The sequence below is a fragment of the Abramis brama genome (assembly GCF_963993115.1).
Source record: "Abramis brama genome assembly, chromosome: 19".
NCBI classification, from domain to species: Eukaryota; Metazoa; Chordata; class Actinopteri; order Cypriniformes; family Leuciscidae; genus Abramis; species Abramis brama.
In genome coordinates, this window is record NC_139981.1 from 570,368 (window position 1) to 590,958 (window position 20,591).

Here is a 20,591-nt window from a genome sequence, read left to right on the forward strand (position 1 = left end):
ATTACTGGTTCTCCAGTAAATGTATTTTGCTTTGAGAATGTCTAGATATCCACACTGGAAGGAAGAAGGGCATGTTCTAGAGTAATGCATCAGTGACTCTCTCTGAAAATATCACTTTGTCAGAGTTGTTCTTTAACAATCTAATAAAGTTCACACTTATCTCTTATTCCAAACATTAATAAAGCGCATTAAACTCCCGCTGGCTGCTTTTCACGGTTTAATATTCATAACGAACACCTGTGATTGTGCTTCAACACGCATTAAACAGGCTGTTAAAGGTCAGCCGGTGGCTGTGCCGAAAGACTGTTTCATGCTGGAGTTTCAGTGGAGAGTTTGGCTCCGGGAAACATCATAATGTCGGCTGTCGTCATCCGAGCGGATCGAGCCTCACCCGAGTCGCGCTGTGAGAGTGAGATAAACCGGGGACAGACCCGTATAAACCCACGTCTCACTCGGATCATTCACCATATCATCGTTCTGTTTGCATGTTCGCAGAGACCCTGAGCTTCTACACACTGGTGAATCAGTGTTGAGCGTCCGGATGAGAAATCCTGCAGATAACATCAACACGTGTGTGAATCACACAATCACTGTGTGTGTGTGACGTGTGCATGTACAGTAGAGGCCAAAAGTGACGTCCGGTCTATGAGGATTGACATCTTCACCCTTTGAATGCGTTACAGATTTTGTATTCATTCTGCGTAGTTGCGAGTCGATTGTTTTATTTGTGAAATTATGAACACGTGCAAAAACAAGAGAGAACCAACCAAACATTAATAACTGATTATGTTGTAGTCAATGCATTTTTTGTGCATATAGTAAAATAAAACCTGTAGCTTGTCATATAGTAAATACCTTAACCAAGTTTAGTGCTTCTCTCATATTTAAAAATATTATATAATATATTATGACTTAGTCAAACTTGTATCTCCTCCACTACTGCACACTAATGGTCAAACGTTTGGAATAATTAAGATTTCATAATGTTTTTGAAGTCTCTTCTGCTGAAATATTATTCTACTTCAAAACAGCTGTTTTCTATGTGAATATATTGTAAAATGTCATTTATTTCTGCATTTTCAACAGCCATCACTTCAGTTCAACGACGCTTAGTTACAAATACATGAAGCACATAAAGAGAGAAACTTCATTCCAGAGTTTCTGTCGCTCAGATCTTTGAAGCTGCCCTCAGTCACGTCTCCACGAAAGAGTCTGATGAGCGTTTATAGGGAGCGAAACCTCCATCTTTATTCTCCTTCCAGAGAGAAACAGACAGATACAGAGAGAAAGAGTGATAAAAGACGAGGACAGAAGCACAAAGAGTCTTTTCTCTCACAGTGACGGATGCAAACCCCGGCGTTTACGGATCGGACTCATGAAAGCTACACCTCACATTGTCCACACCACTGCTGAAATGACACCTCATTAAATGAATCACCGCAGCCTCTGCCAAAACCATCAAATTAAATGCGATATGCTTCCTTTCTTTTTGGGCGACCGTTCTGTAATTATGTAATTTTGGTGGAGACTGTGGGTACCATGGTTACCATTTTTGGTAAGAATCCTAATGAGGAAAAATGACTTCCCTTTCCTTGACACCGATGTCAATCTTTATAAAGCAACATTTAATTAGCAACAGAATATTTTAGCACCTCTTCACCATGATCACATGACGACACACGATGAAGATCATGGCTGTAGACTTACTGAAAGAGACGGTGAATAATTCATCTCAGACCTTGAAAATAAATGAAAGGAAACAAGAATGTTCAAATTGTGAACAGTGAATTGTGAAGTGTATTCTATGACAAAGATTGTTTCAGGCACTCAGTATGTATTTTTAATAATGTTAAAATGGTGTAATATTTATGAATTTGATTATGCGCAGATCTGTTTAGTTGCGAGTGCAGAGACTCCGCCCACACGCTCTTCTGATTGGCTGTGATTTGTGATTGATTTTGGAAAGACAGAAATCTGCTTATTTTTCGACCCTCTTAGAAGAAAACAAACACGACCCTAGGCATTTATTTGATTCAGTGGCAAAATTAATGAGAAATAAAGCTGTTTCCAAACAGCACAGCAGTAGTTCACTTTATGAACTATGCTTGCAAGATTGATAATATTAGAGAGAAATAGTGCGTTTGCAGAGAGACTCCGCCCACACGCTCTTCTGATTGGCTGTGATTTGAGATTGATTTGCAGTGCATATGCAGGGAGACTCCGCCCACACACTCTTCTGATTGGCTGTGATTTGAGATTGATTTTGGAGCACAGCAGGAAGAAAAAAAACCCCAGAGGTTTTTCGCATTTTGTGGAAAGACAGCACTATTGCATACAGAAAAGCCTGAAGGCCAGAAATCTGCTTATTTTTCGACCCTCTTAGAAGAAAACAAACACGACCCTAGGCATTTATTTGATTCAGTGGCTAAATTAATGAAAAATAAAGCTGTTTCCAGAGCACAGCAGTAAGACTTTATGAACTTCTTTGCTTGCAAGATTGATTTTTATAAATTGAATTATAAAATTATAATTATTAGAAATAATTATAACCGTCAACTACTGTATTGCATCATTGTACTGTCCCAGAGGAAAAAATTCCATTCATTCATTACTATATGAGAGAAGATTGTCTAAACTCGTTAAATCATCTAAACCGACAACATGTATGTTAGACCCTATACCGACTAAGCAACTGAAAGAGATGCTCCCAGAGGTCATAGATCCTCTTCTTAATATCATTAATTCGTCTTTGTCTCTAGGATACGTACCAAAAACCTTTAAGCTGGCTATGATTAAACCGCTTGTTAAAAAAACGCAACTTGATCGTACAGAATTAGTCAATTACAGGCCGATCTCGAATCTACCTTTTCTGTCAAAGATATTAGAAAAAGCAGTATCCTCACAACTGTGTTCATTTCTAGAAAGAAATGATATCTGAGGATTTCCAGTCCGGTTTTAGACCGTACCATAGTACCGAGACTGCTCTCATTAGAGTCACAAATGATTTGCTCTTATCATCCGATCGTGGTTGTATCTCTCTATTAGTGTTACTCGATCTTAGTGCTGCATTTGACACTATCGACCACAACATGCTTTTAAATAGTTTTGAAAATTATGTTGGCATTAGTGGAAATGCATTAGCATGGTTTAAATCATACTTATCTGACCGTTATCAGTTTGTAGCAGTAAATGAAGAGATGCCTCATCGATCACAAGTTCAGTATGGCGTACCACAAGGCTCAGTACTAGGACCGTAACCCTAATTCTAAAACCACTGTAAATATGAAGGATGCAAGACTACTCTATAGGTACTCAAGATTAACATGAGATTGGCAGAAACTGTGCGTGTTATGTACCCTTTAAAACTCTTTGTTTTTACAGTGTAGATGAATGATCCTTGTCACTTTCTCTTGAGAACACACAGCTTTCTCTACTAAGCGTGTCAGGTATTAGATGCGGTGTTTTATGTAACTCTGCATAATGCGTCGGTCGCGTGATGAATGCGGAGACACTGGGGTTTGCAGAGTGTCTTTACTTTTTAAGCTTCTATTCCCATGACTCTGATATATTTAGCTGCTCTATCCATTGTTGTCACAAAGCTTCTGGTAGGCCTGACCCAGCCGAGAGTGTTCTGTTCAATCTACAGGAGACTCGAATCAAGAGTGTTGGGTTTCTGGGTCACACAACTGCTGATACAAGCGTCTTACGGATATAAAACCTGAGAGCCGCAGACAAACCCATCCGTCGGTCCACTGTTTCAGACTTACACTGATGCCATAGAAGATCCTTTGGTAACACTTTACAATCAGGTTTCATTAGTTCATTACTTATTACTACTAATACTATACTACTAATTTCAACATTTACTAATACATTATTAAATTCAAAGGTTGTATTTGTGAACATTAGTTAATGCACTGTGAACATGAACAAACAATGAACAGCTGGATTTGTATTAACTAACATTAACAAAGATTAAAAAATACGGCAACACATGTATTGTTCATTGTTAGTTCATGTAAGTAAATGCAATAACTAATGTTAATAAATAAGACCTTAGTGTAAAGTGTTGCCGAACCATTTCTGGTTCCCCAAAGAACCTTTCAGCAAACCATCCTGAAAATAACCATTTTGTGGTTCTTATATAAAATAAAGAACCTTTTCATAAGAATCTTCCTCAGTGTTTGTTTTCCAGCACTAATATCTAAACATTCTTAAATCAAGATACATTTACTGGAGAAGAAGCGAAATGACTGAAGATATTAAGTCTTGTTTTCTGAAAAATTGATCAGAATTAAGTGACTTCATGCGTAAAACAAGATCAAATATCAGCCAATGGAAAATAAAGTTATTTCAAAGGGAAAACAAGATTATTTTTCTGACTCCATTGGGAGATATTTGTTCTTGTTTTGAGTGTCACTTAATTTTGACATTTTTCCGACAACACTTGATATTATTTGCATCTCCAAGTAATGTATTTATATATTTGTACTGGAAAACAAGACAGAAATACTGAGGTAGAATATTATTATTTTGTGTGATGTGAATGAAAAGATTCCATGGATGTTAAAAGCTCTTAGACTATCGAGGCCTATAAGAATGTATTTCAATCCCAACAAAGACTCTTTATACCAGAATAATATTTCCTCATGAATTTTGAAAATTGCCAGTGAGATTTAGGGGATTGGGTTTGATTGAAACATCTGACTGGAACAAGCACCGTGTTTTTTCTCTGAGCGCTGATGAGTCTGTGAGTGACAAAGAGAAATAATTTCCTCTTATGTAAATTTGTTTTCTCTCCATCTTTAGAGACGAGGGGCGGGAAATGAAAGCACACGACCAGCACTTACAACACAGACAGCAAAACGCATCATTCATCCAGCATCTGAACATCTCATCAGCGCTCGCCGAGAGGCCGGGAGTTGGCTGGAAATTAAAAATTAAAGGCCAGAAGTGCAGATGAAAAAAAGATGGAGACAAAGACGGAGAGAAGAACATGTTGAAGGCTTTATTCGCAAAAAGGAACAGCCTTCAAAATACAGAGAGAGAGAGAGAGAGAGAGAGAGACAGAGAGAGAGAGAGAGAGAGAATAGCTATCAACCCACACACACACAACTGAGAAACCAAACAATTAAAGAGAATGATTGTGGGCTGAAGGATTCATCCAGACAAGCTTGTGTGAGGACAGAAGACAGAAGAGCAGAATTAATCACTCTGGTTTGATAAACACAGGCTGATCTTCAGCAGCACTTCAGGCCCGTAACACTGAACATCACTGATGCAGAAGAGCAGAGCTTCATTCAGGACCAGATCAGCGTGACTGATGACATGTGGATGAGTGACACACTAAACTAGGGCTGATCTAGTTACAGTTACATGAAAGACATCATCATCATCATCATCGTCATCGTCATCATCATCGTCGTCATCGTCGTCGTCATCGTCATCGTCATCGTCATCATCATCATCATCATCATCATCATCATCATCATCGTCATCGTCATCGTCATCATCGTCATCATCATCGTCATCACCATCACAGATGAAAACGTTCTTTCCATTTCAAAATTTCACCATTCAATTCAATTTTAATTCACAAACTTGCGATTCAATTCAGATTTCAATTTCGACTCAGTATTGATTCATTTGGATATTTCAGGTACAGCGCCAGAGGAAAACAGTCTGTGCTAATGCTGTAAACTAGGGAACCCTGTCAGTTGGTGCATTATTATAATAATTAAAATTAAAAACGAATTTGAAGGCTATATAAATTATACACTGCACATAAGAAAGTTTTTATAATAATAATAATAATAATAATAATAAAGTAATAATAACTTTGTAATGACATAATCATGTTTCTACTCCAATTCATTTTTTAAATATAAACATTTAAATGGTGGCTGTCATTAAAAAAAAAACATTTATTCAAATATAGGCAAAATTAATATTGAAGAACATGTTTAATATAAATATAATGAATATGTAATAGAGTGTATATGTTTATCAAAACAATATGAGTTATAGTTAGTTAACTCTGGAGTTTGGAGTTTATAGACACTGAAAGGCGTTTCTGGGGTAAATGTGACATTATTGTTCTCCCGCTGTTTTACTGACGGTCGAAACACTGATTTATGGATTATATGAGACCTTATTGATTTCAGGAAGTTGTTCTGAATCTTCTGATGCTCATTGATGTTGATTTGCTGCTGTAACTAGTAGTAAAGAGGAAGAGATGATCGGTTCTTCTGTCACACACACACACACACACACACACACACTGACTGATTCACTGATGAAACTGACAGGATTTGAAAGCTGAAACTTCGTTTCATATCAAAAGTATTAAAGCACAAAGCTTACTGTTATTATTGGACGGCAGGAGCTACGGAAAATGTTTAGTTTTTTTCAGGCATCAATTCTTGAGATTGATCTATTTCGTTTTACATGTTTAAACACAGTCTACGAACACTCTAAAAAATCTTGGGTTATTTTTTCTTCCCAAATCCTGGGTTGAGGCTTTTGGGTCTTTTTTATTTTATTTTATTTTTTTAGTATTTGGCTAGTTTTTGTGTAACCCATATCCTGGGTCAGACGTAACAACCCAGGGATTGAGTTATAGGGTTTTAGGGCTTTCTGTGATCTCTTCAGGAGAGAGCAGCTCCGTCAAAATGCTGCGTGTCTTCAGTAAAATACAGGAGTGTGTACATTTTATTTTATCTATAAATTCGTTACTCTGCTGTATATTGTTTAATTGTATGCAAAGCAACTTACAGGGGCACGAAGCGAGTCGCCTAAACGAGTGTCGTTAATAATAAAAATTAATCAACTATGCTGGGTTAAATAAACAACCCAATTTGCTGGGTAAAATGAACCCAACATGTGTTCTGTCCTGCATTTACCCAGACCTTGGGTTGAAAGCAACACAAATTGGGTTGTTTTTAACCCAGTGTTTTTCAGAGTGAAGTAGCAACTCCTTTAACACTCACAATATAGGATGAATTCAGTTCTCAGACTAATCAGCTCCTGTTCTAATGAGTTTTGATTTGTTGTGTTCTAGCTGCAATTTTAAAAACAGAATCTAAGATTGGAATCGAACTGAAGCTGCTATTGAAGATCCCAGAGTCCCGTGTGAAAGGCTTTGAGCCGGACCGGGTCACACGGGCTCAATCGTCCCGTTGCTCTGGAACGGCTCGTGTCATTACAATCTCACCGCGACTGGGAAATATAATCCTGACGGCCTCCGGCTGAGCGTCTCCACGGGAGTGTGTCCCGTCACACACACATCACAGCAGGAGTGTGTCCTGTCACACACACATCACGACAGGACTCAGACGCCAGCCGGGAAACAAACGCCCTCAGATCGGCTCCAAACTCCAGCTCAATCACACACACACCCGAACGCTAGTAAACCTCATTATCAAGTGTTTGTTACTATTAAAATCACATTCTGCTTTACATTTCACAAGACAGATTCTGTGTTCGCCGCAGTCAAACTGCTCAAATCATGCTCTTCTTCCTCAGTGTTTCCAGCAGAAATATCTAAACATTATTAAATCAAGATATATCTCCTAAAATATACACAAAAAATTAGGGCTGTGGAACGAATAATCGCGATTAATCGCATCCAAAATAAAAGTTTCTTTACATAATATATGTGTGTGTACTGTGTATAATTATTTTGTATATATAATTATGCATGTATATATTTAAGACATTTTGCATGTATATATTTTAAATATATTTATGCATAATTTATATTATATGTAAATATAAATATTTTATATATATAATTAATACATTTTTCTTAAATACTATACACATTGTGTATTTTATACAATATAATTATACACAGTACACACACACACACACATATATATATTATGTAAACAAACTTTTATTTTGGATGCGATTAATCGCAATTAATCGTTGCACAGCCCTATTAAAAATTTATCAAAATTAAGGGACTTTAAATTAAAAGTAAGTGACAAATATCTTCCAATGAGGTCAGAAAAATAAATGTAACTCAAAGGGAAATATATATATATTTTACATTATTGGCAGATATTTGTTCTTGTTTCAAGCAAAAACTCACTTAATTTTGATATTTCTTCAGAAATCAAAACTTAATATTTAATTTTCCTTTCTCAAGGATGTTTAGATACTTGTGCTGAGGAAGATGTTTAGCCTTCTGTTCATTGACCTGAGATCCTCGAGATCCTCATGCGTCACAAGCACTTTTCTTAAAGCATCAAAATCCTCTGTGTAAAACAACACCAGTCCACATTTAACATGAGAGTCTACGAGTCGCACTTCTAAACGGGGCTGACACTTTCAAATGAGCACATTTAACTTCTAGTTACTAGGCAACCATACATCCCATTAATCTCCAAATTACATAAAATGCAATTAGCCACATACTCTTCATGCATGCAAAATTTGGTGAGTGTTCACCATGGGAATATGAAGTTATAGCCATTCAAACAGGCATTAATAATGACAGAAGCAATGGGAAGTTAATCGGATAAAAACACTCTCCAATTAAACGCGGGACGAGTTACTCGTCACATTCTCCAACAGGAAGAGCATCTCGGATAAATGATGTTTTTACTCCGGTTATTAGTGGCTGTGTGTGTGATGAGACTATCATATTCAGTCGCACACACACACACTGTACTGACAGCAAAACTGCATATTAAAGCTGCTCTTCCTCACGAGAAGATTGCAGACATAGATCTTCAAGTTTCATGTATGTATTGTGGGAATCAGGAAACAGCGGATCAGTTTTTTATTCTGTGTAAAGCTCAAATTATGACAATTTTGACTAATTTCGACTGTCATCATCTAACAATTCATTTTAATTTAGAATATATCATAATTTAGATATATGGTCAATTTCACCAATGTACTGTATATATAATTTAGACATTTTATGACAGTTGAAAATATGAATGTCAAAAATGATGACAAATTTTTTTGAAATTATAACAAAGTTGAAATTACGACAGACAAAATTATGACAGTCGAATTTCTGACATAAAATGTCGAAATTATGACAATTTTTTTTTGCAATTATGACAAATTTGAAATTATGGCAGTTGAAATTGACAAATTGTCGAAATTATGACAAAATGTCGAAATTATGACAAAATGTCGAAATTATGACAAAATGTCGAAATTATGACAACATTTTTTGAAATTATAACAAAGTTGAAATTATGAAAGTCGAATTTATGACATAAAACGTCGAAATTATAAAGTTGACATTATGACAGTCAAAATAGACAAAATGTCAAAACTACGACAAAGTTTAAATTATGACTGTCGAAATTATGACAGTAAAAATGATGACATACCAAGTTGAAATTATGAGAATAATTTTTTTTAATTATGACATACCATGTTGAAATTATGACAGTCAATTATGAGATAAAATGTTGAAATTATGACAAGTTGAAATTGACAAGTTGAAATTATGACGTCAGTTAAAAAAATGATGACAAAAACTGAGATAAAAGTTTAAATTGATGTTAAAATTATTACGTAATATAATTTCACATAATTTAGACAATAAATTCCATCTTAGTATGACATAATTTTGACTTTTTTATGCCATAATTAAGATTTACCAAAGCATGATTATTGCTTGTGAGGTGTAAATAAATATGAAGCGTTGAGAGGTAAACACGGTAGGAAGTGAAGAGAGTGAGAGCATTTCTACACAACACCAGAGTCGTGTGAAACTGCCAGATCAGCAGAAGGTATTGATCAGGAGAACAAGAGTCTGCCAAACCGAGCCGTTCCTCATATTTCTATGGAGAGAGATAGGCCGGTGTGGAGGAGATCATAACTCATTCTGATGGTGATTTATGGATGGGCTTCAGAAAGGGTCACTTATTTCCTGAAAGACCGTTTAAAAGAGCAAAAGTAGAGATCAAATCAGAGGCTCTGAAGAACAATTCTACAGCAGACTGAATCTGATCTGATAGTCTGACCATAGACGATGATGGAAATTCAGCTTTGATCACAGGAATATATTCACATGGAAAACAGCTGATTTACATTGGAATAATATTTCACAATTTTTACTGTATTTTTGATCAAATAAAAGCAGCTTTGATGAGCAGAAGAGACTCTTTCAGAACACTAAAAAAATTAATTCAAAGTTTAATTGAAATTGAAATTTAATTCAAACTTTTGACCGGAAGTTATTTATTGCAATAAATAGTCAAACCAAAAATTATTCAGACACCAGATATCATTTTTTATACGTTCTACTAGTGTGATCAGGACACTATAGTTCAGTTCTGTAAGTGAGGAGAGCAGAATAAAGTAAACTGTGACACATTATACCCAAATATTCTTCATCCAGTGACTACCAGTGACATTAATGAACATTTGGGCCCAAAAATGATTCGGACACTTTGAGTTGATCATGTTCTGCTGAAGTGTGTTTTCTTTAATTGCTAATGCTCTTTTTACACACACACTGAACACAATGAAGCATTGCTTGGTGATTGGTTGAGCTAAACTGGTATTATCTAATTGTGTAGTTAAATTTAACAGCTGACAGATATTCAACATAATTCATGTGTGAGACAGTCTAACAGAAGGACGGACAAAACCAGTCAAATATCAGCTGAGTTCTGCTCATATTTTATTACCATTTTCTAAACTATAGCGAATAAACTGTCTGAATAAATCTTGGTTTGACTGTATATTCCTATTACCATGAAAGTTATTGCTCAGAAATTGCTCACGAGACTTAATGGAGTTCTCAGTGCAAACGTTGGTATCATGAGACAAAACAATGTGACTTTATGTTATAAAAAACATAAAATAAAATAAAAACTGTAGAGGAAACATGAGATTACTGGTGCTTTTCCTCTTCATTTGCTCTGGATCTAATCTGAGGCTGAGAGAACGAGATCTGGTGTGTGACTCTGACAGATAGTGTCTTTCTCGGGTCATTCAGAGGATAAATCTCACACGACACACGCGCCTTAAATTAATTAACCGCTGCGGTCCAGATTAATGGAAAAATTAATTTGTAATTACTTAAGGCCTTCTTAAGCGGTAAATCTCAGCGCGGCCTGGTTTCAGAGAAGAAGAGCGCAGGGTAATTAGAGGAGCAGAATTACCCAGGGTGCCGAGCGACTGTGGCGTTCTTACTGTACTTACTGTAGGTCATGTGATGATTATCATCATCATCTGTTCATTAGTTCACTTGTGCGAGCTGCAGGGGTTTGAAGACTGATGTGGATATGAATGTGAACGTCATCTTACCTTCCCAAAGCTCCCCTTCCCAATGGCCCGCAGGATCTGGAAGTGATCGAAATTCACTGCAAAGGAAAGGAAAGAAGAACATTAATAAAGGAAATGCAACTATTAATGGGTACAAAGTCAATTGACCCATCGCAGGGAGTTTGATTGACAGGTGATCTGACCAATCATAATCCGCCATCCGCCGAATCCGCCATTTTTGAGTTCGAGTTCGTAGATTAACGTTGGAGGATCTGAACTTGAAGAACGGAGTGTCCTGACGTCTTTCCGCGGTTAAAACAACATTCCTTCTGATGTTCATTCATGTTTATTTGATGCTATAAATGAACTAGAAGGAAGAGATGATCGGTTCATGAGCAGCTTTAACTGAGCGATCCGTCAGACACATTAAAGAGCAACAAAACCATATTGATTGTTTAAATTTTGTTAAAAAATTACCAAATTTGAAAGGTGAGACTTTGTTTCATATCAAAAGTATCCTGGTCTGTCGTGTGTGTCAGTGTGTTGTCAGTGTCCTCTCTGCTCCTCGGTGTGTGTTTCACTGCGTGAGAACATGGTGTGTGTGTGAGAGAGGCGTGGCTTGTCGGACATAGCAACAGTAACTATAGGGGGCGGGTCTTTGAGAACGGTCAATTCTGTCATCATTTACCCACCATCATGTTGATAACATGTCTCAATTAAAACAGAATTAAAATAATGACATAAAATTATGACAGTCAAAATTATTTGATTGTCATAATTTCAACATTTTACGTCATTATTCTGACTGTCAATTTCAACTAACTTCGACTGTCATAACATATCTAAATTATATATACACTAAGTCCAAATTATGACATCAAATGTCAAAATTATGACAAGGTTGAAATTATGACAATTTTGACTAATTTCGACTGCCATCTTTTCATCATCTTGGGCCCTATCTTACACCCAGCGCTGCAGCGACGGCGCGACGCGAGTGTGTTTTGCTAGTTTCAGCCCGACGCTGTTTTCATTTTCACGTCCTGCACCGCGTTGTTTAAATAGCAAATGCATTTGCGCCCATTTGTGCGCCCATGGTCAGCTGGTCTGAGAACGAGTGTGTGTTCTGGCACATTGGAGCGTTGCTATTTTGACCAACTGAAACCATGCACCGGGAGCACTGACCATTTTTCCCGTCGTTAAACTAGCAAAAGTGGATTCGGACACGCCCTAAGTGAACTTGCGCCGTGCACTTTAGACCATGCGCTTAGTCGTTAAAATATGGCCCCTTATGTTAATTTTGACTTATCATAATTTAGACAGTTGGTCAATTTCTAAATTATGGCAGTCACAATTATGACAAAATGTCGAAATTATGACATATCAAGTTGAAATTATGATAATAAAAATTTAAAATTATGACATACCATGTTGAAATTATGACAGTCAATTATGAGATAAAATGTTGAAATTATGACGAGTTGAAATTGACAAGTCAAAATTATGACGTCAATTAAAAAATTATGACAAAAACTGAGATAAAAGTTTAAATTGATGTCAAAATTATGACATAAAATAATTTTACACAATTTTGACTTTAAAAACTCAAAATTATGAAATACTAAGACGAAATTTACTTAAGTCAAAATAATGTAAAATTATATTACGTCATAATTTTGACTTTTTATGTCATAATTATGATTTACCAAAGCATGATTATTTCTTGTGAGGTGTAAATGCGCTTCCATAAATATGAAGCATTGAGAGGTAAACACGGAAGGAGAAACACCAGATTCATGCAAAACTGTCAATCAATACTTCAGGTCATAAAAAACTCCAGCGCGTGTGTGTGTGTGTGTGTGTGTGTGTGTGTGTGTGTAGTCATGAGAAAACCAGCTCATCGATTTAACCTTTATCCAGTCAGCAGAAAACAAACCTCCAACACAACAAATCACATTATTATGATACTGTCTTCATATCGAACGCATTAACAAATGCTGCAAATGACGGCTTTAATAGTAATTAATTAATAGAATGACTTTAATAGTGATTACGTGAAGCTAAATTAAGCCACTCTGAGATGCATTAGGAGATTTATATTCAGAGAAGTCAGAGCTTATGCGATTTGATTTCATTAGATCTGTATTTAACGATAACATGTTTTGAGTGATGCGCTCTAAACACCTTTTTTCCTTTTCAAATGTCGTCTTTCATGAAAACGATTTTCCGAAGCAGAGATGCACTATAGATTTGAGATGAAGCTTCCGTCCACTAATGGCTTGTGCTTCTTTCTAACAGCATTCTCTCACACACACGCGCACACACACACACACACTCACACACACACTTAAGAGGACGCCTCGGGTCACTGCTGAAGAGGAGATGTGAGTGTTTCCGTGTCGAGTCGGTCTAAAGACTCCCAGCATCTCATTCTTACTTGAACCTGTTTATCATTTATTTATAAAGCGCTTTTCCCGACACAAGCAGTGAGCCGTGGAGCTCGTTCACACACACACACACACACACACAACATTTTAGAAGATAATTACGACTTTTTATCCTGTTCCTTCAGTATACATCTATAGCGTGTGTGTGTGTGTGTGTGTGTGTGTGTGTTTCATGTTCCTTTAGTAAACGTCTATAGCGTGTGTGTATGTGTGTGTTCGTGTGTGTTTTTCATGTTACTTTAGTATACGTCTATTGTGTGTGTGTATGTGTGTGTGTGTTTCATGTTCCTTAAGCATACGTCTATAGCGTGTGTGTGTGTGCGTGTGTGTGTGTGTGTATGAGTGTGTTCGTTCGTGTGTGTGCGTTTCATGTTCCTTTAGTATACGTCTATAGCGTGTGTATGTGTGTGTTCGTGTGTGTTTTTCATGTTACTTTAGTATACGTCTATTGTGTGTGTGTATATATGTGTGTGTGTTTCATGTTCCTTAAGCATACGTCTATAGTGTGTGTGTGTGTGCGCGCGTGTGTGTGTGTGCGCGTGTGTGTGTGTGTATGTGTATGAGTGTGTTTGTGTGTGTGTGTGTTTCATGTTCCTTTACTAAACGTCTATAGTGTGTGTGTGTGTGTATGAGTGTGTTCGTTCGTGTGTGTGTGTTTCATGTTCCTTTAGTATACGTCTATAGTGTGTGTGTGTGTGTGTGTGTATGAGTGTGTTCGTTCGTGTGTGTGCGTTTCATGTTCCTTTAGTATACGTCTATAGCGTGTGTGTGTGTGTTCGTGTGTTTTTCATGTTACTTTAGTATACGTCTATTGTGTGTGTGTATGTGTGTGTGTGTTTCATGTTCCTTAAGCATACGTCTATAGCGTGTGTGTGTGTGTGCGTGTGTGTGTATGTGTATGAGTGTGTTTGTGTGTGTGTGTTTCATGTTCCTTTAGTAAACGTCTATAGTGTGTGTGTGTGTGTGTATATGAGTGTGTTCGTTCGTGTGTGTGCGTTTCATGTTCCTTTAGTATACGTCTATAGCGTGTGTGTGTGTGTATATGAGTGTGTTCGTTCGTGTGTGTGCGTTTCATGTTCCTTTAGTATACGTCTATAGCGTGTGTGTGTGTATGAGTGTGTTCGTTCGTGTGTGTGCGTTTCATGTTCCTTTAGTATACGTCTATAGCGTGTGTGTGTGTGTGTTCGTGTGTGTTTTTCATGTTACTTTAGTATACGTCTATTGTGTGTGTGTATGTGTGTGTTTCATGTTCCTTAAGCATACGTCTATAGTGTGTGTGTGTGTATAAGTGTGTTCGTTCGTGTGTGCGTTTCATGTTCCTTTAGTATACGTCTATAGTGTGTGTGTGTGTGTGTGTATGAGTGTGTTTGTGTGTGTGTGTGTGTTTCATGTTCCTTTAGTAAACGTCTATAGTGTGTGTGTGTGTGTGTATGAGTGTGTTCGTTCGTGTGTGTTTCATGATCCTTTAGTATACGTCTATAGCGTGTGTATGTGTGTGTTCGTGTGTGTTTTTCATGTTACTTTAGTATACGTCTATTGTGTGTGTGTGTGTGTTCGTGTGTGTTTTTCATGTTACTTTAGTATACGTCTATTGTGTGTGTGTATGTGTGTGTTTCATGTTCCTTAAGCATACGTCTATAGTGTGTGTGTGTGTGTATAAGTGTGTTCGTTCGTGTGTGCGTTTCATGTTCCTTTAGTATACGTCTATAGTGTGTGTGTGTGTGTGTGTATGAGTGTGTTTGTGTGTGTGTGTGTGTTTCATGTTCCTTTAGTAAACGTCTATAGTGTGTGTGTGTGTGTGTATGAGTGTGTTCGTTCGTGTGTGTTTCATGATCCTTTAGTATACGTCTATAGCGTGTGTATGTGTGTGTTCGTGTGTGTTTTTCATGTTACTTTAGTATACGTCTATTGTGTGTGTGTATGTGTGTGTGTGTTTCATGTTCCTTAAGCATACGTCTATAGCGTGTGTGTGTGCGCGTGTATGTGTATGAGTGTGTTCGTGTGTGTGTGTGTTTCATGTTCCTTTAGTAAACGTCTATAGCATGTGTGTGTGTGTGTGTGCATGTGTATGAGTGTGTTCGTGTGTGTGTGTTTCATGTTCCTTTAGTAAACGTCTAAAGCATGTGTGTGTGTGTGTGCATGTGTATGAGTGTGTTCGTGTGTGTGTGTGTGTGTGTGTGTGTTTCATGTTCCTTAAGCATACGTCTATAGCGTGTGTGAGTGTGTGTGTTTCATGTTCCTTAAGCATACATCTATAGCGTGTGTGTGTGTGTATGTGTATGAGTGTGTGTGTGTGTGTGTGTGTGTGTGTGTGTGTGGTGTGTACTTGTACAACTATCTTTGTGAGGACCAGTTTGAGTGTTAGAGCAGTGGAGTGAGGACAGAGAGAGTAAAGTGAGGACATGTTGGCCGGTCCTCAGTCTCTGAGAGCCTTTAAAGGCCTGTTTGAGGGTCAAGACTTGGTTTTAGGGATAAGGTTATAATGAGGTTAAGGGTCGGTTTAGGGTCAGGGGTCGGGTTAGGCACTTAGTTGTGATGGGTAAGGTTAGGGTAAGCGGCTAGAGATTGCATTGTGTCAATGATCGTCCTCATACAGATAGATGTACAAGAATGTGTGTGTGTGTGTGTGTGTGTTCCTGCAGTTCTTGGCTGTGTGAGTCTGTGGGAAGTTTGGCGCCGCTTTATCAGACTTAAAAAGACTAGATAAGAAACGGCAGCCGTTCTGATGACTAATAATGTTTAGCCATTTGTTCTCTGGAACGTAATCAGCGTCTGGATGCTCGAGTTCCCAGAATATGCAATAAACCTGCTTTGATCTGACAGTTACAGAGATATTAAACAATAACGATCTTCTCCACACACACACACAGATCACAGCTGAAGTTTTCTTTTATATTTAATATTTATTATTATTTTTTACGCTCGTGTGAGTCAGCAGATCTGAGACGGATGATGATGGACTCGTGCCAACATCATGAAGATTCCCAATCGCCTGCTAATGGATCCCAGAGCCAACAACAACACTGATGAAAACTGTATCGCCACAAAATATAACGTCCAGCAATCTCACAAGAAGGACACATTATATATGATATACCCACACTGTAAAAAATGTGTTACATTTACGGTAAAAAACGGTAGCTGTGGATGCCAGAAATGTACAGTAAAAAAAAAATAATAATACGGTAGCAGCATTTAAGCAAAAAAACATATTTCACTATCTGATATAATGTTAATTTACAGACTTATTGAAGTACTAATATCTGTTTTGTATCATTGTAATACACCGACAACCACCAATCACAGCAGTGACGAGAGTCACATGATCAATCAAAGCTCAGGAAAGCAGATTTTCCACAAGATCGTTAATACTAATATAGAAGCTTCAGTGTCATTCACACACACACACTAACGTTAACACACATGAAATAAAAAATACAATAAACATTCATTTAACAACATTAAATGTAACATAAAACCCTAATGTACATAACTGATTGGGAAAAGCTATGAAGAAACAGTTATTTCAACAAAAATACATTAAATGTGAAGTGTCACGCAAGGAATTGTGGGAATGTCAATTTACGTTTTTTCACTATAAATTCTACAATGACTTGTTCTTTTTTACCTCCAAACACTGTCAATTTAACGGTATTTTACTGTAAAAATAGTTAGATCTATCAATTATATACCGTATATAGTACGGAAACTTTCTGTAAACCAATTAACAGTTTTTCACTTTTAAAACTTTCACAGTCTTTTACCGTTAAAATCACGATAAATTTTATTACAGTGCAACTTAAGTGAAACTAATAATTGTCAATAAGGTGAACTTTGACTAGTTATCCTGCAATCGTAAAGAATGAAAATATTTAGAAAAACTAATATTTAAACTATTTAATGTTGCATGATAAAAGACTTTCATAGAAACATTTGCATACAGTTCATTAATGTAAAGTGAAATATATTATATAGTTTATATCGTCTCTGAATGTAAGTCTATTATCGTCTAGCTCTAATCTGATAAATGCAACTAAAAGGCATGAAAATATTAAGATATTATAAACATTAACATCATGATTTTCTGCTTTGAATCAATGTATTGTAAAAGTGCATAAATCTGACTTGACATGAACAAAAATATTAAGAATACTAATATTTAAATGATTTTAATGTTGCATGATTAAAGACTTAAAGAAACGTATAATTACAGCAGCTAATATACGAAACACATCACCAGAAGCCAAAACAACTTTATGAATGTATATTTTTAGTTTCATGTTGACTTTAAGCATCTGTATTTTATGATATGATTTTGCTGAAGCTTTGGATTATTCCCCGACAGCGCTTCAGTGTTCGTGGGCAGAAGCTGCAGAAAAGCCACAGACAGGAAGTCATTAGTGTCACTTCCTGTCGGAGGTCCATCTCGTCCCACACTCCTCCACACACACACACACACACACTCACACACACAAACTCCTCCTCACACACAGACACACACACAACTCTGACTAATGACAACGGCCCTCAACACACTACATGAGCCAGAAATATACATTATACACACACACACACACACTCCCACTCACACACTCATTTTTTATTTTATTTTATTTTTTTATTAAAGAATGTTTAGATATTAGTGCTGGAAAACGAGACAGAAACACTGAGAAAGAAGAACACACACACACACACACACACACACACACACACACACACTAGCAGTTCTCAGATCCATCACATCACAGTAAATGTTACTCAGACGTTTTCAGATCATCCGAAGACAGACTCATCTGCGCTCGTCCCAACCTCTCTGAGTACATCACTTGTTTGTTTGGAGATGCTGTCATAGTTTGGCATTAATTATTAAAAAAGAGATTATGCAATTTTCATAAGCTTTTCCTTATTAATCACAATGAAGGGCACAAACGCCTCCCGGGCACAAACAGCGTTGCACTGAAGCATGATGGGTAATCTGGAATGCAGCGGCTCATGAAACGTGCTTGAGATCATGTGAGAAACACCATCGACATCAGCAGAGCGTCAGACCTTTCATTTACAACAGGGATACCATACACGTCTAAACACTTTATAGTGGACAAGAGCACAGAAGAACAAGTCAGCTTTATTATTTCTACAGCGCTTTAGTCAAGTCAACTTTATTATTTCTACAGCGCTTTAGTCAAGTCTACTTTATTATTTCTACAGCGCTTTAGTCAAGTCAACTTTATTATTTCTACAGCGCTTTAGTCAAGTCAGCTTTATTATTTCTACAGCGATTTCTACAGCGCTTTAGTCAAGTCAACTTTATTATTTCTACAGCGATTTCTACAGCGCTTTAGTCAAGTCAGCTTTATTATTTCTACAGCGCTTTAGTCGTCAACTTTATTATTTCTACAGCGCTTTAGTCAAGTCAACTTTATTATTTCTACAGCGCTTTAGTCAAGTCAACTTTATTATTTCTACAGCGCTTTAGTCAAGTCAGCTTTATTATTTCTACAGCGCTTTAGTCAAGTCAGCTTTATCATTTCTACAGCGCTTTAGTCAAGTCAGCTTTATTATTTCTACAGCGATTTCTACAGCGCTTTAGTCAAGTCAGCTTTATTATTTCTACAGCGCTTTAGTCAAGTCAGCTTTATTATTTCTACAGCGCTTTAGTCAAGTCAACTTTATTATTTCTACAGCGCTTTAGTCAAGTCAACTTTATTATTTCTACAGCGCTTTAGTCAAGTCAGCTTTATTATTTCTACAGCACTTTAGTCAAGTCAGCTTTATTATTTCTACAGCGCTTTAGTCAAGTCAGCTTTATTATTTCTACAGCGCTTTAGTCAAGTCAGCTTTATCATTTCTACAGCGCTTTAGTCAAGTCTAGTTTATTATTTCTACAGCGCTTTAGTCAAGTCAGCTTTATTATTTATACAGCGATTTCTACAGCGCTTTAGTCAAGTCAGCTTTATTATTTCTACAGCGCTTTAGTCAAGTCAGCTTTATTATTTCTACAGCGCTTTAGTCAAGTCAGCTTTATTATTTCTACAGCGCTTTAGTCAAGTCAGCTTTATTATTTCTACAGCGCTTTAGTCAAGTCAGCTTTATTATTTCTACAGCGATTTCTACAGCGCTTTAGTCAAGTCAGCTTTATTATTTCTACAGCGCTTTAGTCAAGTCAGCTTTATTATTTCTACAGCGCTTTAGTCAAGTCAGCTTTATTATTTCTACAGCGCTTTAGTCAAGTCAGCTTTATTATTTATACAGCGCTTTAGTCAAGTCAGCTTTATTATTTCTACAGCGCTTTAGTCAAGTCAGCTTTATTATTTATACAGCGATTTCTACAGCGCTTTAGTCAAGTCAGCTTTATTATTTCTACAGCGCTTTAGTCAAGTCAGCTTTATCATTTCTACAGCGCTTTAGTCAAGTCAGCTTTATTATTTCTACAGCGCTTTAGTCAAGTCAACTTTATTATTTCTACAGCGATTTCTACAGCGCTTTAGTCAAGTCAGCTTTATTATTTCTACAGCGATTTCTACAGCGCTTTAGTCAAGTCAGCTTTATTATTTCTACAGCGCTTTAGTCAAGTCAGCTTTATTATTTCTACAGCGCTTTAGTCAAGTCAGCTTTATTATTTCTACAGCGATTTCTACAGCGCTTTAGTCAAGTCAGCTTTATTATTTCTACAGTGCTTTAGTCAAGTCAGCTTTATTATTTCTACAGCGCTTTAGTCAAGTCAGCTTTATCATTTCTACAGCGCTTTAGTCAAGTCAGCTTTATCATTTCTACAGCGCTTTAGTCAAGTCAACTTTATTATTTCTACAGCGATTTCTACAGCGCTTTAGTCAAGTCAGCTTTATTATTTCTACAGTGCTTTAGTCAAGTCAGCTTTATTATTTCTACAGCGCTTTAGTC

The 20,591-nt window shown here is 36.8% G+C and overlaps 1 protein-coding gene across 2 annotated transcripts in view; it reads right to left on the bottom strand.

Moving 5' to 3' along the window:
• The window catches only part of stk32c (serine/threonine kinase 32C), a 70,633-nt gene that overhangs the window by 26,587 nt on the left and 23,455 nt on the right, over positions 1 to 20,591 (bottom strand). For both annotated transcript variants that reach the window (XM_084093950.1, XM_084093949.1), the window contains exon 2: positions 11,287 to 11,342. In XM_084093950.1, coding sequence (XP_083950076.1) covers positions 11,287 to 11,342 — 56 coding nt within the window. The remainder of the gene's footprint in view (positions 1 to 11,286; positions 11,343 to 20,591) is intronic.